This window comes from Lissotriton helveticus, chromosome 1_1, assembly GCF_964261635.1.
Source record: "Lissotriton helveticus chromosome 1_1, aLisHel1.1, whole genome shotgun sequence".
NCBI classification, from domain to species: domain Eukaryota; kingdom Metazoa; phylum Chordata; class Amphibia; order Caudata; family Salamandridae; genus Lissotriton; species Lissotriton helveticus.
This window is the reverse complement of record NC_136057.1, coordinates 1,721,556,511-1,721,575,765: the sequence shown is the minus strand read 5'-3', so window position 1 is coordinate 1,721,575,765 and position 19,255 is coordinate 1,721,556,511. Positions and strand designations below refer to the sequence as shown.

At 46.3% G+C, this 19,255-nt stretch overlaps 1 protein-coding gene across 1 annotated transcript; it reads right to left on the bottom strand.

The window, feature by feature from the left end:
* Positions 1 to 553: 553 nt before the first annotated feature.
* Positions 554 to 18,769, bottom strand: LOC144833114 (keratin, type II cytoskeletal 7-like). The gene is made up of 9 exons (XM_078689144.1): positions 18,099 to 18,769; positions 15,586 to 15,797; positions 12,040 to 12,100; positions 10,543 to 10,638; positions 9,887 to 10,051; positions 9,150 to 9,275; positions 3,670 to 3,890; positions 2,243 to 2,277; positions 554 to 2,148 (listed from the first exon to the last, which is right to left on the bottom strand). Exons 1-9 carry the CDS (start codon positions 18,501 to 18,503, stop codon positions 1,940 to 1,942), a joined length of 1,530 nt encoding a protein of 509 aa, XP_078545270.1. The 5' UTR covers positions 18,504 to 18,769; the 3' UTR covers positions 554 to 1,939.
* Between the last annotated feature and the right edge of the window lie 486 nt (positions 18,770 to 19,255).

Below are 19,255 nucleotides of genomic sequence, written 5' to 3'. Positions count from 1 at the left end.
CCTACTTTAGTGGAGAAGTGTGGCTGAATGGTTAGAGCAGCAGACCCTGATGCAGAGGTCTAGCCTGGGACCAGGGTTCAATTCCCCGCCTCGGCGGGTCTTGGGCTCAAAAATTCCACGGACCTGATCATTCTCACCTCGGTGCCTATTCAAATCATAGAGTCCCACTCTGCAACTCTGGGCAATAGCTTGCTTAATCTCCACAACGGCCCCCACAATGCTAAGGATGCCTGGCCTCCACCTTGGGGGTGCCCAGGAGTGGACACCTCACAGGGAAAGCCAGGATGGGTTCCACAGCGGTATTCGTACAAGCGCCTTGAGACACTTGCGGGTGAGTAGTGCGCTATACAAGTATCAATTTACATTTTACTTTGGAGAAACTACATTCAACACCTTTTCAACAGACATGTTACCCAATGTCTGTTTAATGTCCCAGTCGCCACCCAGAATCTAAGAGCCTGGATCTGCCAACACTACCTTTATTCTTGGCACTCATTGAAGCACAGGACCAACCTGGCAGGGTTGGCGGAATGACGATGACAACAGCAGGCAGTTTGGACAGAAAGAGTCAAATTTATTTCAGAGCCTCTATGCAAACAAAACCCCACATAAAAATGAGAAGGGGCGAACCCCGCCCACATTAGGCATGCAGCACCATTAACACTTGCTAAAACAAGACAACAATTTTGTGGAGAGGGAGAGGTCTGTAAAGGGACCCTTTCTGCGCCAGCACTTTGGGGACAAAGGGCATGTGGCATCTTATGCGTAGCCATTTTCTTTCTTTCTGGGTCTTCAATGTGCTGACTAGCACAGTGCTCGTTGTAACGGGGAGCTAAATTGTACCTGCGAATTTTTTAATGTATTACTAAGGTGATGCCAATCAACTGGTTCATATATATAAAAGACAATTCGATTTAGCACCATTCCGCTTGCCCCACAGCATACCAATGTGTTCACATCAGATCTTTGCCTTTTTCGCACAGGAATGGTGTGAATGGCAAGACTGGGGTCTCTCTGAAGCCAGAAGGTGTCTGAGCCAGAGAAGATACACTAGGGCATCATAGAACCCTGAGCAGACCCCGGTATCCCGCTCGGAGTCCTAAATGACATGAGATAGGGAAACAGCCTCAGGGACACAGAGGTAGGGGCAAGCTAGGCATTATTATGCTTTCCAACCCACAAGAGCTTCCAAAGACACTGCAGATTCCTGGACAGAGGGTAGGAGGGCAGACAAAAGAGACAACAGACAACGAGAAAACAGCAGGGTGCTGAAGAGTTGGGGGCAGGATTCAGGAAGGAGAAATGCCTTTTGACAGCTTCAACAACCAATCACGTTATTCTGTGTGGCCAGGGCCCTAAGCATGTCCGGTAGGGGCCAGTCTCCCTGGGGTCTGGCACTTAATACAACCTGTGCCTTGGGACTAGATTTTCCTTAATACACGTAGGTGGCTGCGCCTGCATTGTGGGGCGGGTTGGCATTGGCACTTGAGGTGTCAGGTGGCTTTTCTCATCACATTGCAAGCAAAGCTACAACTATGATGACAACCCAACAGCAAATGGCTGCTGTAAAATGGGTTTGAAGAAGCAGTCTCTTCCCAGTGGAAACACCCAGACGTGGACGTGCTTCGGCCTAAATTGGCACACCCCTGTAGCCATTGTTGCAATGCAAGCACCAGTACCCCTTTCATCATTCACAAAGAAACTCTGTTTCTTTGTGAAACCCATGCTTGCCTGACGTTGCTCCTCAGTATTAAAGGTGTCTGAGCCACTAGAAGAAAATCTTTCCAATCATGGGCTTAAGTTGACCTGGTGTGTCAAAGAACAATGTGCCAGGCAATTTAGGTGACAGGGGAGGTGATGTGGTTTATAGCCGTGCTGTCAAAAGGCAGGGGGGGGAGAGTCTTCGGGTTTGGACAGCAGGTGATTTGTCGAGTGAAACTTATTTCCTGATGCTTCTGGATGATGAGGTTGTTACGGCGTAGGTTTGAACATGGCCTCCGCTTCCGTAGCCACCTGGGCTCCCAAAGTTGAGTGAACTGTTGCCCATAGACGAGCTCAAGCCGAAGCCGCCGCCGTAGCCGCTTCCGCCGCCACTTCCGTACCCGCTGCTGTATCCGCTACCACCACCAGCGCTTGAGTTTACAACAGCTGTTGAGGAACAAACAGCGTTAAAAACCAGTTTGTGCCAAGCCGTGAGTGAGCAAACACAGAAAATATGGACCAGAGGGCACAAGATACTTACACATGCTAACTTTGCTCATGGAATCGTTATTCAATCTGAAATTTGAAGGAAAATAGAATTATTACATTTATGTGTGCATGTATGCGTGTGGACCTACATAGCATTGCAAAATTCAGACATTGCATACCAGCGAATGAGTACAGGAGGGTATTTGAGACAGGGGGTTGTAGGAGTGAGGTTAAGTGAAGGTCGTGCAAACTGCAAAGAGGTGGAGAGACCAGGGAGGTATTGGGGAATCTCTAGAGCTGAAAGGATGGATCTGGTAGAGGCATGGTGATCTTGAGTTACAAGTGACAAGACTTAATAGAACATGTAAGCATATCCCGCAGATTATAGGCAAGGCCATCAGCCTGCAGCATGCAACTTGGGTGCGCTCTTGTAGCTAGAAGGAGCCATATTAACAATTCCAGAGCCTCAACTTCTTAAAGTAGAACAGCTATTTTTCAACTAATTGTTATGTAAGAAGAATGAGAAGCTGAAAGATCACCGCTTGTAAAAGAAACTAAAGTTTGCATGCAGGATCCTTCTTAAAAGGGAGGACTGGGGCTCTGCATGAAGTTATTTTGTACATCTGCCTGCACGTGGAACAGAAGGTTGGTGGTTCGCAGCCATAACTTTCTTCAATGGACAATACAACACAACTACTGTCCAGATCGCTCCATTGGCAGCTCGTCAGGACAAGTTAGGTCCATGATCGTCCATGGCAGGAAGGGAAGTCTAATAGCGGCCACAACTCAATGCCTGGAGCACTCAGACGCCTATTGCTCTGCTTCCCTTCAGTGTGAATGTGCATGCTCACAGCTTTTGCTTGGGCCTTGACTCTAGGTATCCTGTGCACCACCATGATCTAGTTTCTCAGACCTCACTACACTAAGAATGCATGTGAGTGGGAAAAAATGCTCCAGATACAACTTACCACCTATAATGCAACAGAACAAGCTAGCAAATGCACACCAAAATTATTAAAATATAAATACAGCTGCTCTCTTGTACTGCGAATGGGATTTGCAAGCAAAATGACTTACTGTTGTGTAACTGCAACAAACATCAGAGTAATGTGAAACTCATCTAAAACTAACATTCACTAAATGTATAGTAGAAAAGATCGATTTACACAAGATAGACTTGCTCGCCATAAGGCTTCCTCCTCTAGCCACGATTGATGAGTTTGCCCGATGAAGATGTCACATGCAGAAGCCGCATGTAAGCAGATTGTCGAGCAGGACTGCCTTCTTTTGTCAGTCCTTGTTACAGTTAGCAGATGCACATCCGCAACTTCCATTTTGCTTCTGGAGTCAAATCTCTGGTTATGGCGCTGCAGGGCCGGACTGTGTGATGCAGAGATGATCATAGGGTACATATTTCTGGCAATGCTTATTGCTGAGTGCAGCAAAGAGTAACAAAACACACTGGCACACACGACCCACCTGCTCTCCTCTCCCTCCAAGAGTTTCCTGTAGGTGGCAATCTCAATGTCCAGGGCCAGCTTGATGTTCATCAGCTCCTGGTACTCGCGCGCCTGTTGAGCCATGTCCTGTTTGGCCTTAAGAAGGGCAGCCTCCAGTTCAGCCAGCTTTTCCCTTGCATCCTTCAGCGCAAGCTCACCCCGCTCCTCAGCTTCGGCAATGGATGCTTCCAGCTTGGCACGCTGAAGGGAAACAACAACAAGAAGGGGTGACTGGTCATAGTCTTCCACAGACCTATGGCCACTTCAGACAAAATAATACATGAAAATCCCCCACCCCCAGTATGTTTTTCAAATCACATGCCCACGTTTCTTCTTCTGCTAAGGCCTCATGGAAATACATAAAAAATGTGTCCCTGGATGGAAATCATTCTGCAGTCTGACCATGTAGGGAATGACCTCCCCTTTTAGCTGAGAAGCAAATCTCGCCTTTCACGGCTCAGCTCCAACCCCTCTCCTTTCCTCACTGCTTCCTCCCTCGCTCCACTTCTCCTGACTCTCCTCCTGCCTTCTTTTTTTCACTTTCAGAATTGGCACTGGGGTCTCCATCTCCAGATGTACTACACAAACCAATTATTTACTGGCCAACACAGAGAGCTTGGATCACCGGCTAGTCCAAGGGGCTCTCGGGTGCAGTGTGGCCATACTCAAGCAGCCATAGGGCATAGGCAGCTCTAGCAAAATGAGTTATTTTATACCAGATAGCTACACCTACCAAACTGCTTATACTTTACTGGCTCGGCACAAAGGTGAATAAAATCAGATTCTTATGATGATAGCATATCGTGCCAATTCTAAATGATTTTATTACGCATGCTTCAAACAATCTGGTCCCATGACGCTGTTAAAAGCTACGTTTTGATCTGATTCAAGGGTGTTATTCATGCATTAATCGCTTAGGCTATCACTTCAGCCCCTTATCGCCATCAAAGGCAACAATGGCTCTGTGTGAGTTTATTTTAATATATTACTAATAAATGACAAAAGACGTTTATGGTAGTTAGAACAAGTTCCGACATGTCCTTCAAGTCCACCCATGCATATTTCTCCAACAAAGTGTTCTGTACTGTTCTATATGTTTTAGTGGCCTGGCAGCCTCAGCGCCATGATTGTAATGTATCTGCTTGGCATCATCGCCCAATCTGCCCAGCGGCATCTTACAGTTGGTTTGTATCTGAACTATGACTGGCTGTATTGGTGAACTCTTACCAAAGCCACTGGTGAACTGCCTAAAATATATACAACACATTCCGCGCATACTCAAGTAACCAAGCTAAAGCAATGGAAACAAAAAGTAAGATAACAGGTCATTGGCTTTGTAGGACCCTGGTTCTTCCTGCACGAACTTTAAGAGGCAGCAGTTTTAGCAGTGGCATTTTTCTTTCTGACGGCAGCTAGACTGACCCTATCAGATCCACTTTGGTGGCTCTATTTGCCAATGCAAAGATCTTTGGGGAACCCCTCAGTCCCCTATTCAAATGATCGTTGTTATGAACACCGTCCACTTCGTCGTGCATGTCAATCACTCTTCCTACCCTAGCAAGTCTCAGTAATCGTTAGCAAAATCTGCACTGTGCTTTCTACGAGCTCTTTACTTAGGGAATTATGGCTTTGGCCCTCAGTACTGCAAATTAGGTACTTGGGAAATATCCTTTAGTAAGAAGAGCCATAGAACTCCCCTTTATTCCTATCCTGTCGAAAAAGAGAGGAACTTCATTCAAGTTAGTCCTCAGTAAAGAACATATTTGGGACCTTGAACACACATCTACGTTTGGGCCTCAACAACACTTCAGCATGCCAATCCTGTAAAAATCAATGTGGCTGTTCCTAACCTTATAGACAAGTGGTTCTGGGAAATTGGGATCTTCAGTATGTAACTGTAGGTCAGCCTCCAAGCCTTTTAGAGAACTGACTGCTAGGTTCCATCAAATGAGGCAGCTCATAGACGGGGAGGTCGCTCTGATATCAGGAGATGAACATCACTTCTTTGCTAAATAGATAGATGCTCAGAATCAGCTTCAAACTCTGCAAAAGCTGGACCAAAGCAGCTAGAATCAGCTACAAAACCCTGCAAAAGCTGGACTCCATAGCAGCTAGGACCAGCTTGAAATCCCTTCAAAAGCTGGACTCCAAAGCAGCTAGAATCAGCTACAAAACCCTGCAAAAGCTGGACTCCAAAGCACCTTTGTGTACTTTTCAGTGACTACTTCCACCGCTTCTCAAGAAACAAGAGTCAAAGGAAATTTGCCCTCAGCCTTGAAGAGGCTTCCCGAGTCCGACGGGTTCTTTAGCATAACAATGGAGGGCAGAGCCTTGTTGAATTCATGTGGGACTGGTCATTGCTCGATTTCACAGTCAATCTTTGTCAGAAAATATTCAATCCGCTCTTCAAATCACCATTTTAATTGTTCTTTTTCACCCCTTCCAGGTCAAAACCAGACATTTTTCTTCAGCCTGACCTTGCGGCCAGGAATCGATAAGATAGAGGTAACGCACATATGCATTAAGAAATGGTGTGCCCAGAGACATTTTAAGGTATTGGCAAAGTGGCCAATTGCCCAGGGCCTCCAACTTCCGAGGGGCCACTGGGAAAGTAAAATTTCTCTTTATCTAGCTCACCTCTGCCTATTTCCACATCTCAACCTCTCTCCTCTCTGCCTACCTTTACTTTTGAGTTCTTCTTGATTTTCCCAATGGCATTTTAAGACTGTTGGGTGGAAATGTAAAGACATATTTCAACAATTTGTATCTTTATCCCGTTTCTTAAAGTTCGTTTGGCATCATGAAGCCTTCATTCAGCAGAAAAGAGCCTCTACAATTGCAAATGAGGGGCCCAAACTATGTCTTGCCCAGGGCCCCAAAAAACCTTAAGACGACACTGGACGTGCCCTTTAGAAGGTTCATCCTTGGACAAGGGCTAACAAGTCCAGCAATATTAAACCTTTTAGGACTCAAGGCAAAATAGTAGTCCATCCTAAGGGCTCAGATGTACCCCTTCTTCCTTGCAACTGGTCACTCTACGTCTTTCTTGCCCAAATCAAAGAGTATTTTTAATGTACCTGCTGCAACCTTCTTTCATTAAATTATTTCACTTTACAGAAAGCCTGACATCTATTGCTTCTGAGATTCCACCTTTCAGTCACATATTGCGCCCCCTGGCTCTATAATCCTAGTCGAGTGTGTATCTTCGTCATACCTCCTCCCACCCCACATGCTACACGTGATTAGACTGCACCCAAGGTTTCTTGTGGTAATAAAATACGCTTGAGTTGTGCATGCACCACAGCCGCGACCCTGCCCTGCACTGTCTTTACTTTGCCTCTATTCATTTGGACGCTTAGACATGGGAAATCCAAGTTATGAGTAAATCTGCAAAGCAGGCACTCTACTGAAGAGTGAAGTCAAAAAAGAGCAGAAGAAGGTGTTGCCAGACCTAACAGTTCTGTCGCCTTCCTTCCCTCCTGCTTTCCTGCAGGCTGAGCATGACTTGTGGCAGCCATCTTGTTTTCCTGTCTCTAACGGTTCTTCTTTGCTTTGCCTCAGGCTGGTATCTCATTGCCTGACAGTGCTGCACGGTATTGTAATATTTTAATGGAGGAAAATTGGACACAATAGAGAGCAGGCTTTACCTTGTGTCAAGTGAAGCCTTCAGTCTATGCATTATTCACAGGTGCCCTTTGAGGAGAAGCTTATGTTGTGAGCAGGTGCTCCACCCTGCCCGAAGCACACCGCTCAGGGAGCGTGAACGAAGGCGGGGCCCTCGAGCAGCCTGCTGCTGCCTGCCTCCTGTCCCTTCCGGGCACCATTATCGCTAATCAGACAAGCTCTTCAGCATCCACTCGACAAATTGCTGAAAGCTGGAGGGCGAGGAAGAGACGGCAGGAGCTCCTTGGGTTGGCAGCCGCTTACAAGGCAGCGGTTTGTTCCCAAGCAAGATGAAACTGGAGGGGAACAGCCCATCACACCCTGGGTCGATTGAGATGTCAATAGATGCATAGTAAACAATTGGCTGAAAAGTTACCATGCAGTACAAAAGGGGAGGTGGTGATGGACAGAGCATCTGAACCAATCAAACACTCACACCCAGTCAACAGATCTGGGTTTAATCCATCACCGTTCTTTAGCCCACTCTGCCACCCCAGTTCAGACATGGCCATATGCAAATCAGTCTGACCCTGTCCTTTAGCCTGGCCATTTCCCTGCCCCCTGCTGCACCCGAGACCCTATCTATTCCCTGACTTTATTCTAGCTGCCCTTCAATCCTTACTACTTTTCTAGTCATTCCAAATTGAGATTCCGCTGTGCCTCCCCCCTCTTGAAGACTTCTGTACCTTACCAGTGAATGGGCCCATCTGGACAGGATTTTCTAACGTGATTCCTCATCATACCTTTTGGACACTCCCAAACACAGACAAGCTCCTCTCGAGAGGGCTACTGTATAGAGTAATGCCAATGGCTTCAAGAGTGAAACCATTAAAAAATGGGAACATGACCTCTCGGCGCAAAGAATGTCTCACCAGGTAATGTTTGGGATAACTATTAGCTTTTTTCACCTCCCTCTCCCCTCCTTCACTCTCTTTGCTGTAAAAAAGTATTGCTCTTAAACACGCTCACAGTCCTCCACCATCACTTTTCCCTGCTTCGTCTCTACCCTCATTTGTTGATGTCCTGAATCGTTGTTGCGAACTGCTACTTTCGTACAACTACTTGCTTTGTAGCCAGGTCTACACTAAATAAATCACATATATACACACATAACACCAAGCCGGTTTATATTATATCAAATCAGTTTATTGTGCTCGCCTATGCACAACACGAAAATTGAGACTGATGCTCAAGCCTTTAGCAGTGTCTACTGACAGTGAGCATGTATGGTTTATTTAGGTTTTCTTCAATCAAGACTCCCTCTCCCACCTGAAGGAACATGCCTGAGAGTGAGAGATCGATCAGTGTAAGGACTGTGGTGCCTCTACTTATTGTCCCCATCTTTACACCTTTCCATGGGAGATGATGGTGACGCATGCTGACATTCTTCTGTGTCGACAAATGTGCATTTACAGAACTGTAGAGTTCTACTGATGGTAGAAAAGCTCCGTGGAATAAATCTACATCTAAAAGTTCTGTGCAACCTGCAAATTGCAAATGCTCATCCATGTGGGGCATCCGGAAATGGAGTACCACCGTGTTTGTTGATAGTTTCATCATTCTTTAATGTTCTTACTACCCCAATATGTAATAGAGACAATATATAAAAATCCCTATTCTGCCCAAAATTGATAATAAAAATCATCTTGTGATCACAGTACTCTTGGAGACACTTTACAAAGGCTGTCACCACTGCCCCGCCGAATCATTTGTTTTCAGCAGTGGGACCTATGGACATATTTTTTTCTGGAACCTATGGACTGTTTGTAAGGCTGGAGAGTTATCGCACTGCCTTACCTGGTTCTTGACATTTTCGATTTCTGCCTGTAGCCTCTGGATCATGCGGTTGAGCTCGGAGATCTCGTTCTTGGTGGAGCGAAGGTCATCTCCATGCTTGCCGGCAGTCTCCTGCAGTTCTTGGTACTGGAGTGGGAGGAACAAACAGTAATGTCACCAGGAGTCTTGCATTAAACCATGCAAAGCATGTTACCACAAGAAGGCTGCAGCTTTAGAGTTGGCCCTACAATAGGGTGCAGGGTGAAGGCATGGAGAGGAAATGTTTTTGTCCACTTTCAAAGTACTGTCTAGATCCCAAGCTCCCGGAGAGGCAGCCAACTGGTCTTTTCATGAAACTGCCAGTCTACAAAGTCTTAAGCATCATCTATTTTCCCTCAGGAGGCGTTACCTACTTGCAACACCAGATCATGTTAGAAGAAGCAGATGGAAGAAATGTAAAAGGAAGAGAAAGGACTAAGCATAGCTTACACTGGAATCCTCTGGTTTTCACTTCTCCTTTCAGTCAATTAAGGGCCATTGTGCCCATTGGAGACTGAAACAAGGAGTGAACGGAGGCCTAAACCACAACAATAGCCCGGTGCATGTGGTCTAGACTTTAACACATATAGTTCTTAGGAAAATAAATGTAATTCTGCTACAAAGGTGGATGTGAAGGGAACTTCAAAGATATCACTGGCTATGATGCAAAGGTCGAAACTTTTATAGCCATGCTGTATCCTTCTTTCCATTGCACTTACCTTGGATTGGTAAAGACCCTCAGCTTCGGCCCGGCTCCTGTTGGCAATATCCTCGTACTGTGCCTTGACCTCGGTAATGATGCTGTTCAGGTCCAAGGCTCGGTTGTTGTCCATGCTGAGGACCACAGAAGTGTCTGAAACCTGTGTCTGCATTTCAGCAAGCTCCTGTTGGTGAATAACGGCACAATCAGAAGGGCGGTACTCCACATACTAAATGGCTGACTTATAAGGAAATCAGCAAACTAGATCTTCTGGAAGACCAGTAGGACTCGGACAAAAACAGAAAGAAGTCAGCTTACAACCATACACATGAAGTAGTATTCAGACCAAATGACTGGGAGAGGCTACAAAATATCCTATTGTTCCTAAAAACAAACCCAAACCTCATTGATCATTTCCCTCTACATGTAAACTGGCAGTATATATACGTTGAAGCAAAACGATCAAATTATTGACATTGTGATTGTGGCACATTGAATCCCTGCCTCCTCCCACTCTTTACCCATCGTTAGAAGTACAGCTCAAACTCCAAGATCTTATTGGTGGCACTGATGTACTATGCAAGGCCCAGTGCCAGAATGAAGCACACCAGAAATGGGATTGTACGCTCTACAAAGAGTCAAATTCTACACTGTTTAATACATTGTTGGCCTTACCGCCTCGAAGACGGCTCTCAAGAAGTTGATTTCATCAGTCAGAGCATCCACCTTGGTCTCCAGTTCCACTTTGTTCATGTAGGCAGCATCTACGTCCTAAAACAATAAAAAGTGGAGATAAGCTTGCAACAGGTTGGATCCATTATGGGCCGCTGCTCTACTGCGCAACCTCTGTCCCATATGCCGTTAGAGCATGGGCCAGGCATAGGAAGTGGCTTGGTCTGGAAAGGCCAGTGGTAACACAAATATTCTCCCTCCTTTGTGCCTACCCTTTGTAGCCTGCAACACCACTGCCCTGCCTACCCATCTCCAAAACAAGAACACCTTTCAAGTTGTGGTTGGTGTGGGAGATTGTGAAATATCCTTATAGATTCCATTAATTCCATTATTTAATTAAATACAATAGATAAATACAATATGTACACAAAAAGCAGGTGATTATATGTATGTATACAGTTAGCCAACAGTCACTGGTTCTCCTGACACTTGTGAAAGCGGGCTCGCTGCGAGGTATCGAACTTCACTAATAATTCACCAAATCACTTCCTCTAATATAATTTCAACAAACATGCGGTAGCCCAAATAATTGAAGTGTGACACATGTATTAATTGCAGTGAAAACGCCCGGCGCGTTTCGGAGTGGATTTATTCCTTGCTCACGGGTATTAATACAGTAAATAAGTATAATTATGCCAGTACAATAAATACATTCATCAAATTAATACAGTGGATGATAACAGTAATTTAAAAATATGTTTTTTCCTTTTCTAAATTAAGTAAATAATAAAGAAAACAATAGTTTATCTGGTTTACATGAATATTCGTCTTGATTATATTTAATTATAATGAAGTGTTCGTTTATTACATAGGTTTGCAAGCAAATTAAAACATTGCAATTACGGTATTAAAATATTTATATTATAAAACATAAAATAACATTAAGAAATAGAAAACATAAATCAGATGACATCACGTGATGTAGATATAGGGATGAAGGATTAGCTTCCTGAGTTTCTAAGAGAATTCCTTGCTGTTTCTTGGGACACATGGCACTGCCCCTCAGTCTGTGTGAGGCCACTAGCCTCTAGGCCCCTGGAGAGTTTCTCCCTATCTATTGACGTTTTATGTGTTTAACTTGATAGCACCCGTCGCTTTGAATTTTGATACTTGTAGTTTTTCTCCAATATAAAAAAGGAGAAACAAGCACCAAAGTGCAAAGCAATGTCTGCTAGAAAACCCAAACTGGCTGAACATTGCCCAAGTTACTTGAGAGCTTTATGAAAGCAACAACCCCTTCTCTCCACTGATAACCATGAAGATTTCACTTCAAGCATTTTTCGTACAAGCCCATTCAATTTCCCTGAGCACCCTGAAGCTGCCTCCATTTTGGCTGGTACTGTTCACTGTGGATTGGCTGCCAATTCAAATGGCCTTCCCCAGGGTCATTCACATCCTTAATGATAACAATAACATGTTTCATTCAAGTGGAACACTCACCTTCTTCAGCACCACAAACTCATTTTCTGCCGCTGTGCGCTTGTTGATTTCATCTTCATACCTACAGGAAGGGAGCAAGGAAGATATTTAATAATGTGCATGGCATTAAATATGGAACTTGGGATACGGAGAAATGAAAGGTGGACAGTGGCACTAAAAGCCCCCCTCATCTTGTGGTGGAGCATGTCACATGTTGGGTGTAGTGGTGAAATCCGGCAATCGATGGAACAAGTGGCAGCCAAGAATTGCCCAAGTCTGACCATCGATGGAATATGTGGCAACCATGGAACGCCCAAGCAGCTTAGTTTGTTTTCCAGTGCTCTAAACAACCTGGTCAGTTGACCACTTGTAAAACAAGGCTTCTGAACTTTAAGATGGCACTTAACTCTCCCATGAGAGTCTTAGCAAACATCTGTTGGGAAAGGAGCAACAATTTCCTACCTGCTGGTCTGTGTGGGTATCCAGGTAGCTCCATAAACAAGGTATGTCTTTCTGCTAATCTTGAGAGCCCATCTTTCTCTTTGCTCTCCTTCTCTTCCGGCCCTAACGTCTGTCGGAACCTTTGTTCCTGTAGTCCCAGAGTGTTGGTTCTTTTCCTTCTTAGGCCCAGATTTAAATGGGTTATATGAGGAAAGAGGAGGGTGCATCATCCCCTGTGAACAGAGTCATGTGACTGGTTGTGCCCTGGTCCGACCCGACATTTAGCAGCACCAGTCAACCAGAAATCTCATCATTGTCCTGTATGCCTGTCGCCATCAGAGACCGAGCGGCTGAAGCTCTTGGCCCCATGTCATGGGATATATTATCATCTGGCCAAGAGTTTTAGTCAACAGCACTTTCTATTCTTGGTCTTTTTAGGTACCTATGAAAATTGGGAACCTGCGACTCGCAGAATGAAAAGTGTTCTAGGCTAGGCTGTGGCAAACCCCCTGGGGCAGATTTACAAGCCCTCCGCGCCACTTTTGCGTAATTTTTCTCATGCTAAAAATTATGCAAAAGTGGTGCAAAGAGCTTGTAAATCTGCCCGCCTGGTACTTCCTGGCTGCAAAGAGTTTTACCTCGGAATGAATTACCTTCTTTCGGTCTACACTCATCTTGAACGCTATCTGACCGATGCCCAATGCCACACCCATCTTGAATCCTATATGACCGATGCCCAACTCCATCGGGCCCTGCCCCTCCTTCAACCATGAAAGGAAGCAGCCTCTGGCTCTCGGCCCTTTTGTCCCAAGAAGCGCGAGACTCAAACTGCGCCAGGGTGTAGATTACAGAACCTCCTGTTGACTCTCCCCCGAAGGCCGCACCCTGGAGTTAATCCACGCAGTTTAGTTTTCGTTCATGTCAGTTCCTGCCGTGCCAGCTCACATATTGTTTTTCTCTTTCTCACTCTTTGTGTCCCCCTCCCCCGCTGAAACCCACCCGCCCTACTTAAAGGGCGTGGCTGTGGGACACAGGCTTTTTTCTGGTGCCTTTGGCAGACTCCACTGCGGTTGGATGTGGTATTTTGTTACCTGGGGCCTGGGAAACGGAGGCAGGGCCGTGTGTCCTGCCCACTCTTCTTGGCCGTAGAGAGCTTTTCTCCGTTTCCTTTTCTCTTCTGTCAGGGTGGGGCCCTAACCTAAGGGATGGGCCCATGAATAGCCGGTCCTTGAAGTCACGGGTATACGTCATCCAGGTGCCTCTTTCTCTCTGTGGTGTACCTCACGTCACTGACGCGACAGGCAGCGCACAGCTCACGTTCACCACCAGATAACAACTGAGGAGCCCATAATGGAAACGGCAATTTTTCTTTCATTTAAACAAAACGTCTTCAACTATTAAAATGCCATCGTTTAATGAGTGACCAAATGTTTATGTGAATATATCGTCTCTGTCAGGAGCCATTTACAATTCAGTAGACCTTTTTAAACTATAGCAAAATCACTGGAATAATCTGGAAAAATCTCCAGACACATTTGCGCTACGTTTTCATGATTACTGAAATGCCTAACGGTTCGTTTACGTTTTTTACATCCCTAATTGGCAGAGCTTAAGGAAGCAGCAGCGTCTGCAGGTAGCATGGTGAGAAAGATGCGTCTTCGTCAAAAGCCCGGGTTTCCCTCAGCCACCCCGCCGTGTGGCACAGCATTGCACGCAGTGCGGTGCCAGCTCTGGTAACTCTGCCTCCCGCGTGCCCTCCGGAACTGGTTCATCCAGTTCACCAGGAAGCTGACGAGAAGCGGATCTGTGGATTGTAACTGTTTGAGGAGCACCTGCAGCCTTTCAGCCGGGCCACGCCCTGCCTGGTCGGAGCACAGTTTGTGCTACCTCAGGGAATGTAAAACCGTCTCCCTTCTGCCCTACGCACATCAGCGGACGAGGTGAAGGGAAACGCGGGGGGGGGGGGGGGGCTGCACTGTTAGGGAATAGGGTGTTATACAAGGCCATGGCTCTAAAAGGTCTACCCAGCTTTCATTGGGTCCTCAGCAAGTCTACTACTTTCACAACAGGGATGTCCATCTGTGAGCGAACAAGGGGGCATATTATCAACAGCTAGCGATATTTATCGCTAAATAAGCTTAGCGACTTTTTTTATCGCCGCGCATCGCCGGATTTTATCGCAGAGATAACGTGCTGTTAGCAACGTTTATCTCCAAAGCGATAAAATATCCAGCGATAGCGGCGAAATGCGCGAATATCGCTGGAAATTCAGCGATATTCAGACATTATCGCTAATCGGGACTTAACCTGAATATCCACCTCCCATTGGATATACAGGCTAAGAAGTGGTCTGAGCAGGCGTTAGGATTTGGCGATATTCGCGCCTAGCACGAATATTTTAATCGCTACGCCTGCGTTGATAATAGCCTGCCTTGGTAATATGCCCCAAAGTTTTATAGCTATTCAGATAGCAGGCACTTCGACAGAACCAAAGTGCCTGGGAGGCTTATTCAATGTGTGCCTATGTGTATTCATTTTGTGCCTCGCCAGATAAGACTGTAATAGTTCTCTACGGACACAGTGGGCAACCTCCATAGTTTCTATATCGTCACTGGTACACGTTGTTGCTGAACATTTTGCAGTTGTGCACACAGGAAGTGTCCCAGGAAAGGCACATATACACGCCCAATTAATGGCCTTTGTGTGAAGATGGTGGTTCTACTGTACCTGTGGAACTGAATCAGAGTTTGATACTAAGTTATGACAGGCTAGTGTGTGCCGGCCACTTCCTTAAAGACACGCCCTGTGTCAATGCCATAGGGTCTAGAAACACAGCAATCACGAATCAATCAGCATCAACACACACATGAATCACCATACCAACCCACTCTGCATAGTAGCAGCCAACTACTTGCATTTATCGCCAGTACTTCTCCTGCTTTGCACTCTTACCCAGTACTGTAGTTCCTCTTCTTCAATGCCCATCAGTACATATGCTGTAGAAATGCCTCAGGGCAGCATCATGATATAAACCATGTATGAACATTTCTATCACCATAAGAAACACGAGCAATGCATCATTTGTACACACATGCACACCGTGTGTGCCTCTCTCGAACCACTTACTTGTTCTTGAAATCCTCCACCATATCTTGCATGTTACGGAACTCCCCATCCAAGCGGCCCTTGTCATTGTTCAGCGTATCTAGTTGTCGCCGAAGATTGTTGATGTAGGTCTCAAAAAGTGGGCCCATATTACTGGTCTTGGATGATTTCTGGTTCTGCAGCAGCTCCCACTTGGTCTCAAGCACCTTGTTTTGCTGCTCCAGGAACCTTACCTGTTAACAGGATGGTCAAAATAAAAGAGCATTTTCGTGCATTAGAAACTTAACCTTAGGCCTTTTAGAGGAAAGCATTGAGATAAGTAGTTAAAGAGAAAAGGAAAAGCAGAAAGATGCATGGCAGCTTATAGGGCACAATCTTGGACCATTCAAGGAACAACCAGGTTGCCTCATTACGCTTTTAATATGGACAGAACAAAAAACTGCCCTCAAAATGTGTGTATTATGAAGTAACACTACTTGGGTTGTGAGCTTCATAATGGGAAACAAACGTTTCTCTCTGAGTTTGGGACATATCAAGACAAATGATCCAGTAAACATACTTTTCTTCCATGCTTTAACCATTTCTTGTGCTCTACTATAAGTTGGATCGGGACCCTTCGTAGGTCCAACTTACACAAAATTAATAACTGTTAGAATTAGAAGGGCAAAACATAGTTACACTTAATAGTAATGTCAAATGACCTCAAAAGTCAGTGTGTCCTCCTGGAAAGAATCTTGTATGCTCTAGTTTATGGTGTATTTACAGTGGAAGAACAAAGGTGGTATAATCATATAAACCAAGAGAAAAACTGATCTTATGACACTGAATAGCAGAATGGGAACACAAAATTACAGGTTTACTGCTATTTTTTCTTTGTAGAGTGAGTGTTAAGTCTTTAGATTTCTTCAGAACAAACATAAGAATCATAGAAGAAAAGTTGACACGTGTGTCACTCAGGCTGTGTGTCCTTGAGCTTTCTCAAGGTGATGGTTTCAGCTTGCAATTTTTGGGATGGGTAGTCTGGCTCTTCAATGGTACAACACTGAGTGTTTGTTAGGGATTATATGCAGTGTTGCATGCAATAACAGTCACCAACTGTATCCATGTCAAGAATCACAAGTAAGACTATTGAGAACAGATGACACACACCTTTTTCATTACCACTAGAGAATCAGGCCAGCTATCTGAGCAAATTAGTGTCTACCACCACTTTTCGCATTGAGAAAGCTCATGGGCATTCAGAGCGAGTGGATCTTCTACAAGACGATCCTTATGGGTCTAATGACTGTTTTGGGAGAAGAGGAACGTATAGTGTCCAAGCCTCATGCACTCTATTGCAATTGCTCTTACGGACTGCTTATGGAACAGGTGATGCTCTTCTCGGAGATACAGCCTGGGCACCACTTCTTGTAAGCATCTCAGGCCGCCATTATGGATGATTCCCAGCCTGTTACATGGCATGATGGCTCTTTCATGGCAATTAAGCGACTACTTACTGGCCATGTAAGTATATGTGAGAGCTTCTACTGCAGGCTGGACACAGCTTTATGGGGGTTTAAGGCTGTACAAATCTGAAACTCATAAGAGCTCAACCAATGTTTGCACCAGCAGTGACAACCCCTGTCAGACATAAGCACACTGGTGAAACTGTCTACAGAGATGGTCCATTCTCAGAATGGAGCACAGGGAGAGAGGAGAGGCACAGAGAGGAGTGTGGGCAGTGTGTAGGAGGGAGTATGGGCAAAGTGTAGGAGGAAGTATGGGCAGAGTGTAGGGTTGAGTATGGGCAGAGTATAGGGTGGAGTGTGGGCAGAGTTTAGGGTGGCGTATGGGCAGAGTGTAGGGTTGAGTATGGGCAGAGTATAGGGTGGAGTATGGGCAGAGTGTAGGGTTGAGTATGGGCAGAGTATAGGGTGAAGTATGGGCAGATTGTAGGGTGGAGTATGGGCAGATTGTAGGGTGGAGTATGGGCTAAGAGCAGGAGGGCACAGAGCAGAGGGTAGGGTGGACTATGCGCAGAGTGTATGGTGGAGTATGGGCAGAGTGTAGGTAGAGAGTAGGGTGCAGTAAGAGCAGAGTGTAGGGTGGAGTATGCACAGAGTGAAGGGTGGAATATTGGCAGGCTGTAGGGTAGAGTGTGGGTAGAGTGTAGGGTGCAGTAATAGCAGATTGCAAGGTGGAGAATGGCCAGAGTGTAGGGTGGAGAATGGGCTAAGAGCAGGAGGGCACAGAGCAGAGGGTAGGGTGGACTATGCGCAGAGTGTATGGTGGAGTATGGGCAGAGTGTAGGTAGAGAGTAGGGTGCAGTAAGAGCAGAGTGTAGGGTGGAGTATGCACAGAGTGAAGGGCGGAATATTGGCAGGCTGTAGGGTAGAGTGTGGGTAGAGTGTAGGGTGCAGTAATAGCAGATTGCAAGGTGGAGAATGGCCAGAGTGTAGGGTGGAGAATGGGCTCAGAGCAGGAGGGCGCAGAGCGGAAGAAGGGTCACGTGCAGGGCGGGGCGCGAGGCCTGCTCGAGGCCCAGTATCTCTCACCTTGTCGATGAAGGATGCAAACTTGTTGTTGAGGGTTTTGATCTGTTCTCGTTCCTCCTTCCTCACAGTCGAGATTTGGGGGTCAATTTCCAGATTCAGGGGGGTCAGGAGGCTCTGGTTGATGCACACTTCCTGGATCCCCGCCGACCCAGCTCCACCGCCGTACCCAGCACCATACCCGCCTCCAGCCCCAAAACCACCGCCGAAGCCGGCCCCGCCGAAGCCAGCGCCGCCGGAGCGGCCGCTGCTGACCAGGGTGGCGGACCTCCTGCTGACCATGGGCATGCTGCTGAGGCTGGAGGCGCTGTTGTAGCTGGAGCGCAGGGCCGGCCCGCTGCCCACCCGGATCTGCCTGGAGCCGCCCATGCTGCCCATGCTGCTGGTGCTGAAGCGTCCTCTCTGCATGATGCCGGAGATGGATGGGAGAGACGAGCTGGCGATGCTGCAGGTGTGGAGGTGAAGGAAGCCCTCTGCAGCGGCAGTGGGCGGCTGCCCCTTTTATCTACTCCCCGAGCGGCTCTCCAATGCAAGGGCAGCGGCAGGGGATCAGTTTACAGCATTTCAGGGCTGGGTGTGGCTGGCACTGGTCCACCCTTGCAACCTGCTGAATGAGGGCACCGCCGAGTGCCCCGCAGAGGCGCACAACTCAGAACTCACAGTCACAGGTGTGCACACAGGGACATAGCGCACAAATGCACAGGCACAGGAAGGAATACACACACACACATCCACCCATACAAAAACACACACACACACATCCACCCATACAAAAACACACACACGCATACAAACAAAAAAACACCCATATTCGCACACACATACATGACCACTTCGTAGTGCTGTAAAGTAATCGTACGGTAACACTGTCGGCCTAGTAAAAATGTGTAAACAAATAAACCCGGGAACAACTACACAAATGTGCAAAACGACACATGCACGCGTGTGCTTTTACACACACGAGAGCGCAAACAAAGGTCTACACAACTAAATTCTCTCACACACACCAAAACACGCACGCGCACACACAATGTTAACACATACTAACAGGCAAAACTAAACAGATGTACGCACTTACATGAATACAAACATGCATGTATCAGCTACAGACAGATGCGGGCACAGACACACAGACCATCCTACACACACGAAAGCACTAA

What these genes read in the sequence shown, in the direction of transcription:
- LOC144833114 (XM_078689144.1), bottom strand. Translation starts at nt 18,503, where the DNA reads ATGCAGAGAGGACGCTTCAGCACCAGCAGCATGGGCAGCATGGGCGGC. An exon ending in GTGGAGGATTTCAAGAACAA is followed by an intron (nt 12,101 to 15,585) that starts GTAAGTGGTTCG and finishes CCCTTCCTGTAG; the next exon opens with GTATGAAGATGAAATCAACA. An exon ending in AGTTTGTGGTGCTGAAGAAG is followed by an intron (nt 10,639 to 12,039) that starts GTGAGTGTTCCA and finishes TTATTGTTTTAG; the next exon opens with GACGTAGATGCTGCCTACAT.